This window comes from Leucopleurus acutus (assembly GCF_964270905.1).
Source record: "Leucopleurus acutus genome assembly, chromosome: 1".
Lineage (NCBI taxonomy): Eukaryota > Metazoa > Chordata > Mammalia > Artiodactyla > Delphinidae > Leucopleurus > Leucopleurus acutus.
This window is the reverse complement of record NC_139142.1, coordinates 459,180-470,490: the sequence shown is the minus strand read 5'-3', so window position 1 is coordinate 470,490 and position 11,311 is coordinate 459,180. Positions and strand designations below refer to the sequence as shown.

Here is an 11,311-nt window from a genome sequence, read left to right as displayed (position 1 = left end):
AGGGGTCCCGAGTCTCAGACCCTCTGGAGGCACCGCCCAAGACACCTCAGGGCACGCATGATCCCCACGTAGACTGCACTTGACCGTCGGCTCTGAAGACACTTATACATAAATAGGCATAAATAAAACCCTCTAACAGAGACGTGTCTCGCACAGCAGATCTGGTGAAGGCACCGCCGTGCAAGGCCTTCAACTCTGACCTCGCTCTGACCGCACCAGCGCGTACGGGCAAGGCTCACACCCGAGTCGAAAGCGGAAATCACAATTTGTGGACACTGCAGACTCAGGGCAGTGACGCTTGTTGGAAAAAGAACAGTGTGTTAAACCTTAAAAAAAATGAAATACACCAACTGCAACTGTTTAGATTATAAAAGTTTCTAATGTAGCAGCAGAGGATGTTTATAGAAAAAATATATTTTTAAGAAAATAGCTAAAAAAATCTAAAGTGATAAAAGTATAAAAAGTTCAAAAATATATCTTAAGACAAAATATTGCCCAAAACATATAAAACTTAATTTTAGAAAATTCCCCTATCTAAAGTAGAAAGAGGCTGGATGCGGAAGGGGGCTGGCATCCTCCAGCGGGGCTGTAGCAGGACACAGACGAGGGCCCAGGGCGGCCGCGATGACCGGCCTGCGGGAAAGCAGCCCAGCCCTGGAAGGGAGGGAGAGGGGGGGAGCGGGTGGACCGGATGCTGTTCTGGGCCGGTCTCCTAATCGCAGACAAACCAGAGGCCAGCCCCAGGTGCAGGGCAGCGGGCACCCACACCCCCAGCGCGCCGGCTGTTTTCGTGGGCCTCACAAACACATCTGCTGTGTGCCGCGGCTCAGGTCTCCACCAGGATCTCCACCACGTGGTCCAGCTCGCCCAGGTCCGACTTGCAGCCGGCGCTGGGGGGCGGGGCGGCCGTGGAGGCGAAGGCCTCCAGCCCGTCCTGGCCCGACTTGGCACCGCCCACCATGCCGGTCAGCACAGCGTCCAGGTCGTAGTAGGAGCCATCCACGTCGGAAAACAGCTCCTCCACCGCACCGGGGCTTTGACTCTCCAGTGTTTCAAATATCTGATCGAGCGACTTGTGAAAGCTTCCTCTGTTTTCTCGAGGACCGTCCCCGTCCCAAACGCCACCAGGAGGGACCCCGGGAGCCTGTGCTGCTGGGACCACTTGGAGCTCAGAGGCCGGGTCTCCAGGGTCAGGGGCCGGGCGCGCCCCCTCGCGTGCTGAGCGGCACAGGATCTCCGTGGACACCAGGCGGTCGCGTGACGCCCGCCCCGCAGTCTGGGGCACCGGCACGCACCAGCTCCCGTCCTGGGTCATCTCCTCTTGAATCTGCCGGACCGTGTTGGCGATGAGGACCGAACGGCACAGGTTGGGCTCCACCAGCATGTGGCACAGCTGGAGCTTGACCAGTGACATGTCCAGGAGCGACTGGCGCTGCAGACTGTACGCAGGCGCGGCCTCCTCATCCTCCGCGCACTTCCTCTTCAGCCCTCGCGCAAACATCGTGCCCTGCGGAAACCGAGAAAGATGCCGTTGAGCCCACTTCAGGGTCCCTGCAGACTCTGCCGCAGGTTCAGTCTCAACATCAGGGGTGATCCACGCAGACAGGGACGCGGGCCGGGGCAGAGGGGCAACTCCAGGCTGCTGCAGCCCCTGCGCCCCTCTAGCTCAAGCCCAGCCACAGAGACCCTGTGAAGGTTGTTCTAGACGCCACCTCTAAACCACAGCGCAACCGTCTCCATCAGAAAAGATAAATGGGGCTTCCCTGGTGGCGCAGCGGTTAAGAATCTGCCTGCCAGTGCAGGAGACAGGGGTTTGAGCCCTGGTCCGGGAAGATCCCACATGTTGCGGAGATGCTAAGCCCGTGTGCCACAACTTCTGAGCCTGCGCTGTAGAGCCCGCGAGCCACAACTACTGAAGCCCACGGGCCCTAGAGCCCGTGCTCTGCAACAAGAGAAGCCACTGCAATGAGAAGGCCACGCACCGCAACGAAGAGTAGCCCCCGCTCACCGCAACTAGAGAAAGCCCCCGCACAGCAACGAAGACCCAACACAGCCAAAATAAATTTTAAAAAAAAGATAAATGGACCAAAAATAGGATAAATGCATCTTAAAGAACTCAGCTGAACGGGAACACCAAATTTCCGAGTGCTGGCGCCCTGAGAGGGAGGAGTTTGGGCACAGCACGGGGGCCGCGGGCAGCACGGGGGCCTCGCGGTTGCTGGCGGGCTGAGTGATGCGCAGCCGGCTGACTGAGGGGTCCCGGCCACCAACAGCCATTCCTGCACAGCAGGCGCAGGCTTCTCAGTGCTTTCACCAGCAGGGGGCCCCCACGCATGCCGCACAGCCCCTCTGAAAAGCTGTGCCCCGGAAGTTTCAGGGGAGATGTCGGACCTGCAGGGAGCCCCCGGGGCACTGGCGGAGCAAGCCGGGACGAGTGTTCTCCCTGCAAGGACAGGCTCTGCCAGGCTGGGCTCTGCCCGCTCTGCTAGGCCACCAGCCCCCCTTCCAACTCCCCCCCACCTCTGTGTCTGGAAGGCCCAGGCCCAGGGGCAGGGTCCTCACCAGGGCTTGGGGCAGCCTACATCCATCCACCCAGGCGGCATCACCGAGTGGACTCCGTACCAGCGCCACGACGTGAAGATGCTGGCTGGTTCCTGGGCCTCACCCGGACCGATGCTGACCGGACGCAGCCAGCTCGCTGCACCGCTGCTCCCAGAGGCAAAAATACAAGGAAGCTTTCCCTCTGAACAGACTCTAAGTTGGGAGACCTTTGGGGAATTAAAAAGCGAGCAAGAAGGGGCAGCGTTCCCCCGGCAAGCACCCTGGCAAGGTCTGTCCTTCCAAGCACAAAGATAAGCTATAACGCATGAACTGTCTCTCTCTTCAAGTTCATAAAGTAGATAAACATTTTTATTTCAGATAATCCATTTGAGTTATTCATCAAGAGGGTTAGAATTTTTCTTAAATAAATTTATTTATTTATGGCTGCATTGGGTCTTCGTTGCTGGGTGGCGAGCGGGGGCTACTCTTCGTTGCGGTGCGCGGGCTCCTCATCGCAGGGGCTTCTCTTGTTGCGGAGCACGGGCTCTAGGTGCACGGGCTTCAGTAGTTGTGGCTCGCAGGCTCTAGAGCACAGGCTCAGTAGTTGTGGCGCATGGGCTTAGTTGCTCCGCAGCATGTGGGATCTTCCTGGACCAGGTCTCGACTCCGTGTCCCCTGCATTGGCAGGCGGATTCCTAACCACTGTGCCACCAGGAAAGTCCCAAGAGGGTTAGAATCTTTTAAATATGCAAATTTTTGGATTTCCTTCTTCAAAAAACAAAACAATCCTGTATCTTCCTGTGGCTGCTGCTGGCCTATGACTGTGGTGTGGCCAGGGGCTCTGGGACCAGGTGGCAGCGCCTGTGCTGACCTGCTGATGGGAAGCTCTGTGGTGAAGGAAGCAGCAGCCCCGCCCCCACCTGCCCCCGAGCCCCACCAGCCACAGCCTTAAACAGACAGAAAAAGGTCCCCCGGCCTCTGAATCTCCTTTCAACGTCGCAGCTCTCACCTCCTGTGGACTTAACATTTAAAAAACTTTTTAAAAGTGACTTCTTGGGCATTTATCCCAGAGAAATGAAAACCAATGTTCATACAAAAATATGCACAAGAATGTTCACAGCAGCTCCACTCGTAAGAGCCCCAGACTGGAAACCGAGCCCTGCAAGCGGGGAGAGGCTGCCGCTCAGGTGCCGCACACAGCGCGCCGGAGCGCCCAATGGCTGGGGTACTTGGGTGGGTCTCAAGGGGGTCACGCAGAGCGAGAAGGCCAATCTCAGAAGGCTGCTCAGGGCAGTCTCCACCTCTGTAAGGACCCTAACACAACAGATGGGTGCGCGGCCAAGGGTGAGCCCAACGGGCTCTCTGGGGTGAGGACACGGCTCCGTGTGGGGACCACGGTGGGGGGTCCAGGAAGTGCCACGGGAGCTCCGACTGCACAGAACCGCACGCGAGCGCGCGCACACGCGCACACACACTCTCTCTCAATCCGAATCAGCTCCGTGGCTGCTCAAGCCAGTTTCCTGGTGGGGATGCGTATCTGTGCATCTCACGCAGACGCCCACGCTGGGCGGCAGGGCAAGGATGTCCCTCCAGGACACTTCTTTACAATTGCCCCTGGACCCATAACTACTGATATTTCAAAACAAAAAGTTTAAAAACTAAGTGACTATAGCTCATTCCCCTCAAGACTAATTTCCCCAGAACAGCAAACAGGTCTAACGTATCAACATAACCCCCAGGCCACAGCCAATCATAACACCTTGCACACACCCACTTATTAACTGTCTTTAAGTGAATGACAGTGTAACCGGGCAGGACTCCATGGGGGTCTTCCCAGTACAGGCCTTCCCCCATATCCTCTGCTTTAGCTCCTCTCAGAAGTACCCAGACGATAGTAATTGATGCACATTTCCTGAAGTTGTTTTGCAGATGTGAAAACCTCCCCCACCAAATGGAAGATGTTAACTACTTGATAACCATGGGCACGTAGCCCCAGGCCTCCTGGAGCCTAAGGACTGATGACGTGAACCCCTGTGACACCACCCTGTTCCCTCAGCATCAGCCAATCAGAAAACTGCGCACGACCTGATCACATACCCTGCAACCACCACTCCCTCAACCGGCCTTTAAAAATGCTTTGCCGAAAGCCTTCAGGGAGCTCGAGGGCACGAGCCTGCAATAAACCTTTCTCTGCTCCCAACTCTGGTGTTTCAGTTTGTTTGGCCTCACTGTGCATGCAGCGTTACAAAAGCAGCACCTTACCACCAAAATACAGGGAAAATACTTCAGTGACTTCTAGTAATAAAGGATTCAAGTTTTTTGTCTTGGCTGCAAATTCAACTTTTACAGTCTTTTTTCCCCCGTTACTTGTGTAAAAGTCACTGGCTTAAATTTTCTAAGCATATTGAGAATTACTATAAATAGTGTCAATAAAGACATAATTTATTTATAATATAAATTAATTTATAACTATAATTAATTTATAGTTAATATGAATTATGTCTATAAAGAGACACCCTGTGTTGGGGGGAAAGAATTAAGTTTCAAGGGTTCCTCTAATCACCTCTGGCTTTTAGCATCTTTTCGACCAAACCTAAAATCCCGACTCTGCAGAGCGACCAATTTAATTTAGGGCCCAGGGACTTCCCTGGTGGTCCAGTGGTTAAGACTCCGCACTCTCACCGCCGAGGGCCCAGGTTCCATCCCTGGTCAGGGAACTAAGATCCCATAAGCCCTGCAGCGTGGCCAAAAAAAAAAGATTATTTAAGGCCCAAACCAAACTCCCTCGAATAACACAGTTAAGCCTGAGTTTACCAACAGAGGAAGTCGAGCCACCCTCCATGGGCCCCATGCAGCTCAGGTCAGCGGCCACTCGGGCTGGCGGGGCCGGGCGGGTGACCATGGCCGACCCACAGCCAGGAAGCTACATGGGAAGCCCTGGGACCCCACCTCCCTTTCCTCGAGGGGTCCTCAGAACACCCAGCCCACGAACTCACGAGTGGTCAACCCAGTGGGGGCCCCGGGGGCTGAGCTCGGGGCCGGCTGCAGCTTGGTGTGGTCAGCACCTGGGGCAGCACTGCCAGGAAAGAAGGGCAGAGGGCACGCTCACGGCTATTTGCTCTGAGACTGAACGGACACAGCGAGGACACCCAGCCACCATCACAGGAACCAGCCCAGGAAGCAGCCTGCTCCCTCCGCGCCAGACCTGCAGGAAGTCAGACCTCCATCTCTAGCGACAGCCCAGGAAGCCCTACAACCGCCCTGTGACACCCCCCACAATGGCCTGGCTTGATCAATAACCCACGGCGTCCATGGTCTTTGTTCTCGCTTCTGACTGAGGACCAACCGGAGAAAACCGGACATGCCCCAGCCATCGCAGTGGCGCCCGGGTCTCGTCAGCCGTCCAGCTTCCCCAGCCCCGCAGCCCCCAGCAGGACCCTGAGCCCCCTCTCCACTGGCAAGCGCTCCCACTCCCCTGCTGCCCGAGTCCCTGCTCAGCCCGGTGGTGGCAGTAGTGGTGGCGGCTCCCCAGCCGCAGCAGCTTGGAGTAAACAGCCTCTGCTCTTCTCGCAAGGCAGCCTTCATTCACCTCCACAGTCACTGCAGATGATCGGGAAAGAAGCAGAAGGCACAAGAGAGACACTCGGGAACCAGTCATCACGCCGGCTCCCGGCGCTTCCCGACCACATTCTCCTCTGCGTGTTTGAGTCTCAGCAAGTCCTGCTTCCTTGCTCACCACACCTTCCATGTTTCTCAGAACTTTACCACTTCTGACAGCCGCGAGTCTGTCCCAACATACAGCGCCCTGATCATACTGACGGCTGATCCAGGGCTCTGCCCTCCCAGCCTTCCAGGCGGTGGAGGCGGCCCTCCCAGCTCCAGCACTGCCTCCTCAGTGCGTCTGCCGGGCGAGGGGCAGCGCGATTTTACCAAGCTGCGTTCAGGAAGGAAGGGACCAATTCCCCCTCCGCCGTTTCTCCCGCACTGATCTGTCACAGCTGCTGGTGGGCTCCCACTGTGCTTCACCGACAGTCCCAGCCCCAGCTAGACCCTCCCTGACCACATCCCTACCCTCCCACCCCACACAGCACTTCCGCCTGCTCGGACCCCCCACCAGCCGGTTTCACCACCCGACGTAACATTACGTAAGACTGAAAATCAGCTAGTTGAATGGGTGAAGAGTGGTGTATCTGACAACGGGACACCACTTGGCAAACAAAACCCACCATGAGACGCAAGGACACGCCACGATGGATCTCAAAACACCACGTGAATATGAGTAACAAAGCAAGAACAGGAACACAGGGACCGTGCTGCTATGTACATGAACTCACTGAACAGGCAAAGCTAACCCAAGTTGTTGCCACTGACGAGTCACGACTGGCGGGAGCTCCCTGGGATGGTGGGAATACAGCCCCCTCCAGATGGGCGCCTGGGTCACACGAGAAGATGCATTTGTCAGAATTCACTGAACTGCACAACTAACACCTGTTCATTTCATTGCATCAAATTATACCTTCATAATAAACAAAAATGCATCAATAACCAATGTGACGGGGGTGGTTACCACATTAAAACACTTTAGATACTGACCCCCGCTGCGCCCCCACGGGCAGGCCAGAACACATACAGGCTCAAAGTCAGCCCAAATTATTCCCCGCAAATGTTCCAAAGCCTAAGCGACTGTTAATTCGTGCCTCACTCCACAAAAGATGCTGGCCGACTCACATCTACGGAAGGGAGCAGCCCATGGGCAGCGCCCCACCGCCCAGAGGCTGGGTGAGTGGGCGGGGTCACGACGATCTCAGAAGGTGGCCTGCGAGGGTTCCCCCTCCTCAGACCACTGTGTTTGGGACAAAGTCAGAACACAGCATGGTTCGGAAGGGACCCTGAGAGATGCTCAGGGCAGAGGTGGGGACCCAGAACCCCCAGGCTGGCCTGGTGAAGCACAGCTCCCTGCCCAGCAGTGACTGTGGCCTGAGGGCACTGAACCCTTCTAACACGGGGTGACACAAGGCCCTACGCCTCTGAGGCTGTCCTAACCGCACAGCCTGACTCACCGCTGAGTGCTGAGCAAAAAAATGTTAGGCATTACCCACCTCCGTCACCTCCACAGTCGGCTGGAAGGTCTCGCCACGTAGCTGGTTAAACACCCGAGGCCCGCTGAGTCCTCAGTTAGCACGTTCCACACAAAGCCCTCCAACATCCCTGGACAGCCGGCCCACCAGGGTTGACCCCCGTCGCGGCACAGCACCACCCTCAGGCCTCCTCCAGACCAGGCGCAGGCGGGACAGACAGGCCACGAGTTCCACGCGGCGGTGAAGCGGGGGCGGGGGGGGGGGGACGGACACGGACACTGCGCCCGCCCACCCCGAGCACTCCCAGCAGAGACCCCAGTCACAGCCAGGTCCCCATTCCTGAGCAGCTCTCACGCCACGTGGCCACCATCCCCAGAGCCGGTGGAGAATGCAGATCCCCAGATCCAGAGCAGCAGGGCTGTGGGGGCACTGGGGACAGACTCGTCACCATGACCTTCAGCCACGGCCAAGCACTCTCGTGAGTTTCAGGTTTTTAAGGCAAATCAACATGAACGCTCTCAGTTTCTGTCTCACTATTTGGCTTTGAAATACTCATCAAAGAAAACTGAAGATGGAGCGAGCAAAGCTAATTTTGAGAAGCCACCTCTAAGCTGTGTGGCGGTCACCCCTCCACTACTGCCTGTCTGCGGCTTTCAAAAGCTAGCACGAAAAAGCTGATTTCAAGTACTTTTGTTTTCGGCTGTGCCGTGCAGCTTGTGGGATCTTAGTTCCCCAACTAGGGACTGAACCCGGGCCCACGGCAGTGAAAGCACACAGTCCTAACCACTGGACCGCCAGGGAATTCCCTCAAGCACTTCTGTTACTTGGAATAACATACACAAACCTTCTCTGCCTGGGAATATGTTCTACTAGCAAGTTGAGGGAAACTTCCAGCCCTCCTTCCAAGACAAAACCTGCCATTCTCTCTCTCCAAAAAAAAGAAAAAAAAAAAAAGGTCGTAACTGATTTTTTTATTCTGAATTTCAACTTTAATTATAAAACATGGTGAAACTTGAAAATAAAGAGCAATTGTATGTAGGAAGTTCACAGAATATTTAACTTAATTTTGTAAGCGGACAGTATCTTCTTTGCCTCATTTTAACAGAACAGTAAACTCAGTCTGGCTGTTCTGTGTAAGCAACACAGGGCCCCACAAGAGGAAACAAGGCCATCTCCAGCAGAGGAAAACCCTCTACTTGGACCACAGCTTCTCCCAGCAAACAGTTACCTGGTGGATGCTTTTCCTGGTAATCCTGCTTTGGGGACAATAAGCTTTTGAAAACGGAGAGCTGAGCTTGCCTCTGACTTGTGGAAGTGAGTGCCCGGTACTTTTCCTAGTCCTCTGACTGCAGCAGGATGGGGCGGAACAAGGAGCCTGCTGAAGACAGCTCCCTTAGCAGCCAGGGTCTGGGAGCCCTCCTCCCCCCACATCCTGCTCCCCTCCCTGATGTCTGTCTCCACTGGACTGGGCAGCTTAGGCCAGCCTGCAGGGGAAGCAGACAGAGCACCAGCTTTAGACCACCCAAGGCTGGCATCTCTTGCTCCCTGATACCCCCTTGACCAGCTTAGAGAGAAGCTGGGTCTCCTACAGTAGGGAGCAGGGAAGCTATTGCAAAATATCCTTAACATTCCTTTTCAAAGCAATTAAAATTGAGACACAAAGGAAAAGAACCCGAACTGAACACTCACAGGCACGCAGCTTACTACAAGGAGGCAGCCCTGCCCTCGGGGGTTCCAGAGAAAGGTGCCCTGGCCGGGCCATTTCTGGAAGGCAGTATAGCACTGCAAATCCCAGTTCTGCTACAAGGACCTAGGATGAAATTCAAGTGTTCCATCGCTAACACTCACCACCCACTCCTCGCTCTACAAGGAATGCAGATTAGGGAGAAAACCTAGAAACATGGACAGATATGGGTGGATAAAGGATGGACGAATGGACGATGGATTGATGGATGGGTGGGTAGACGGGTGGATGATGGATGGAAGGATCGACCGGTGGGTGGAAGGAGGCGTAGGATGAGGGATGGATGAGTGACAGAGGAGCGGCAGCTTGGTGGCACTGTGGTCAGGGCTGTAAATCCAAGTAGGCCAGACAAGTGGCTCCCCAGGGTCCCTACCGGTCTCCCAGGAGGGTCTTCGTGGGAAGCAGGAGGAGGGCCTGCACTGACCCCTTCCAAGCCAAAGGTGAGAAGACAATGTAAGGACTTCCCTGAGGAGGAGCCCAACCGACCCATCGTAACTGTTTCTCCTCTTAAGAAGAGCCCCCAATTAGGTTAAACGCAAGGCTACATATTACTTTTGACTTGAAATGGTGCGGAACAGCCAAAGTTTAGTCTGCGGCTGCAGAGAGAGAATCCCAGGAGGCCGGTCACTCGTCGAGCGGGAAGGGGGCGCCGGTCATTGCGACTGCGCCCCCTCCTCCGACGCGCCCCCGGACTACCCCCAGCCTCCCCCCTCCCCCGGACTACCCCCAGCCCCCCCAACTCCCCAGGCTGTCCTCAGTCCTCCGGGCCCCCCGCCCCAGGCCGCCCCCCAAGGACCCCACAGGCTCCCTGGGCCCCCGCCCACTCCCGAACCCTCCCGGGGACCCCGCCGCCGCACAAAGGCCCGGGCCCAGCCGAGAAGCTCACCTGGCAGCCCGCGTCCGCGCCGCCCGCGCCACCGCCGAGGGAGGGGCCGCCGGGAGGGGCGGGGCCGCCAAGGAGGGGCCGCCGGGGGCGGGGCCGCGCAGCGCCCACAATGGGTCGCCGTGGCGCCGGCCGCCCCGCCCGCTGATTGGCCAGGCGCGGGGGCGGAGCCTCTGGTTCAAACCACGGGCGGGGCCTGGCGCCTGAGTTCCCGCGCGGCCGCGTTGGCCGTTGGGCCCGCGCCCTCGGCCGCCCCGCCCCCGGCGGCTCCCAGGTCTCCGCGCGCGGCCCCAGTGCGCCTGCGCTGGTCTCCGGAGGGCGGGGCTGGTAGGGCCGGAGAGGACGGGGTGGGGGAGGGGGAGAGGACGGGGTGGGGGAGGGGAGAGGAATAGGGTGGGGGAGGGGAGAGGAATAGGGTGGGGGAGGGGAGAGGAATAGGGTGGGGGAGGGGGAGAGGACGGGGTGGCGGAGGGAAGCCCGGCGCCTCTGCTCCCTGGACTGCTCGTCCCTCCAGGGGCTTCAGGTTTACCTGTAAGAAATGAAATCACAAAAGTCGAAAGGAGGGACTTCCCTGGTAGCTCAGTGGTTAAGAATCCGCCTGCCATTGCAGGGGACACGGGTTCGTGCCCTGGTCTGGGAAGATCCCACATGCCGCGGAGCAGCTAAGCCCGTGCGCCACAACTACTGAGCCTGCGCTCGAGAGCCCGCGAGCCACAACTACTGAAGCCCGCGCGCCTAGAGCCCGTGCTCCGCAACAAGAGAAGCACCGCAATGAGAAGCCCACGCACCACAACGAAAAGCAGCCCCCGCTCGCCGCAACTAGAGAAAGCCTGCACGCAGCAACGAAGACCCAACGCAGCCAAAAATTAATTAAAAAGAAATGGAGGGGCTTCCCTGGTGGCGCAGTGGTTGAGAGTCCGCCTGCCGATGCAGGGGACACGGGTTCGTGCCCCGGTCCGGGAAGATCCCACACGCCGCGGAGCGGCTGGGCCCGTGAGCCATGGCCGCTGAGCCTGCGCGTCCGGAGCCTGTGCTCCGCAACGGGAGAGGCCACAACAGTGAGAG

General features: G+C 57.3%; 1 protein-coding gene across 1 annotated transcript; it reads right to left on the bottom strand.

Annotated features, from left to right (window-relative positions):
• Positions 1-826: 826 nt before the first annotated feature.
• On the bottom strand, positions 827-10,280 carry CDCA4 (cell division cycle associated 4; the record flags this gene model as incomplete). Its single annotated transcript, XM_082834351.1, has 2 exons — positions 10,250-10,280; positions 827-1,507 (listed from the first exon to the last, which is right to left on the bottom strand). The coding sequence occupies exon 2, from the start codon at positions 1,499-1,501 to the stop codon at positions 827-829; it is 675 nt and encodes a 224-aa protein (XP_082690477.1). The 5' UTR covers positions 1,502-1,507; positions 10,250-10,280.
• Positions 10,281-11,311: the final 1,031 nt, after the last annotated feature.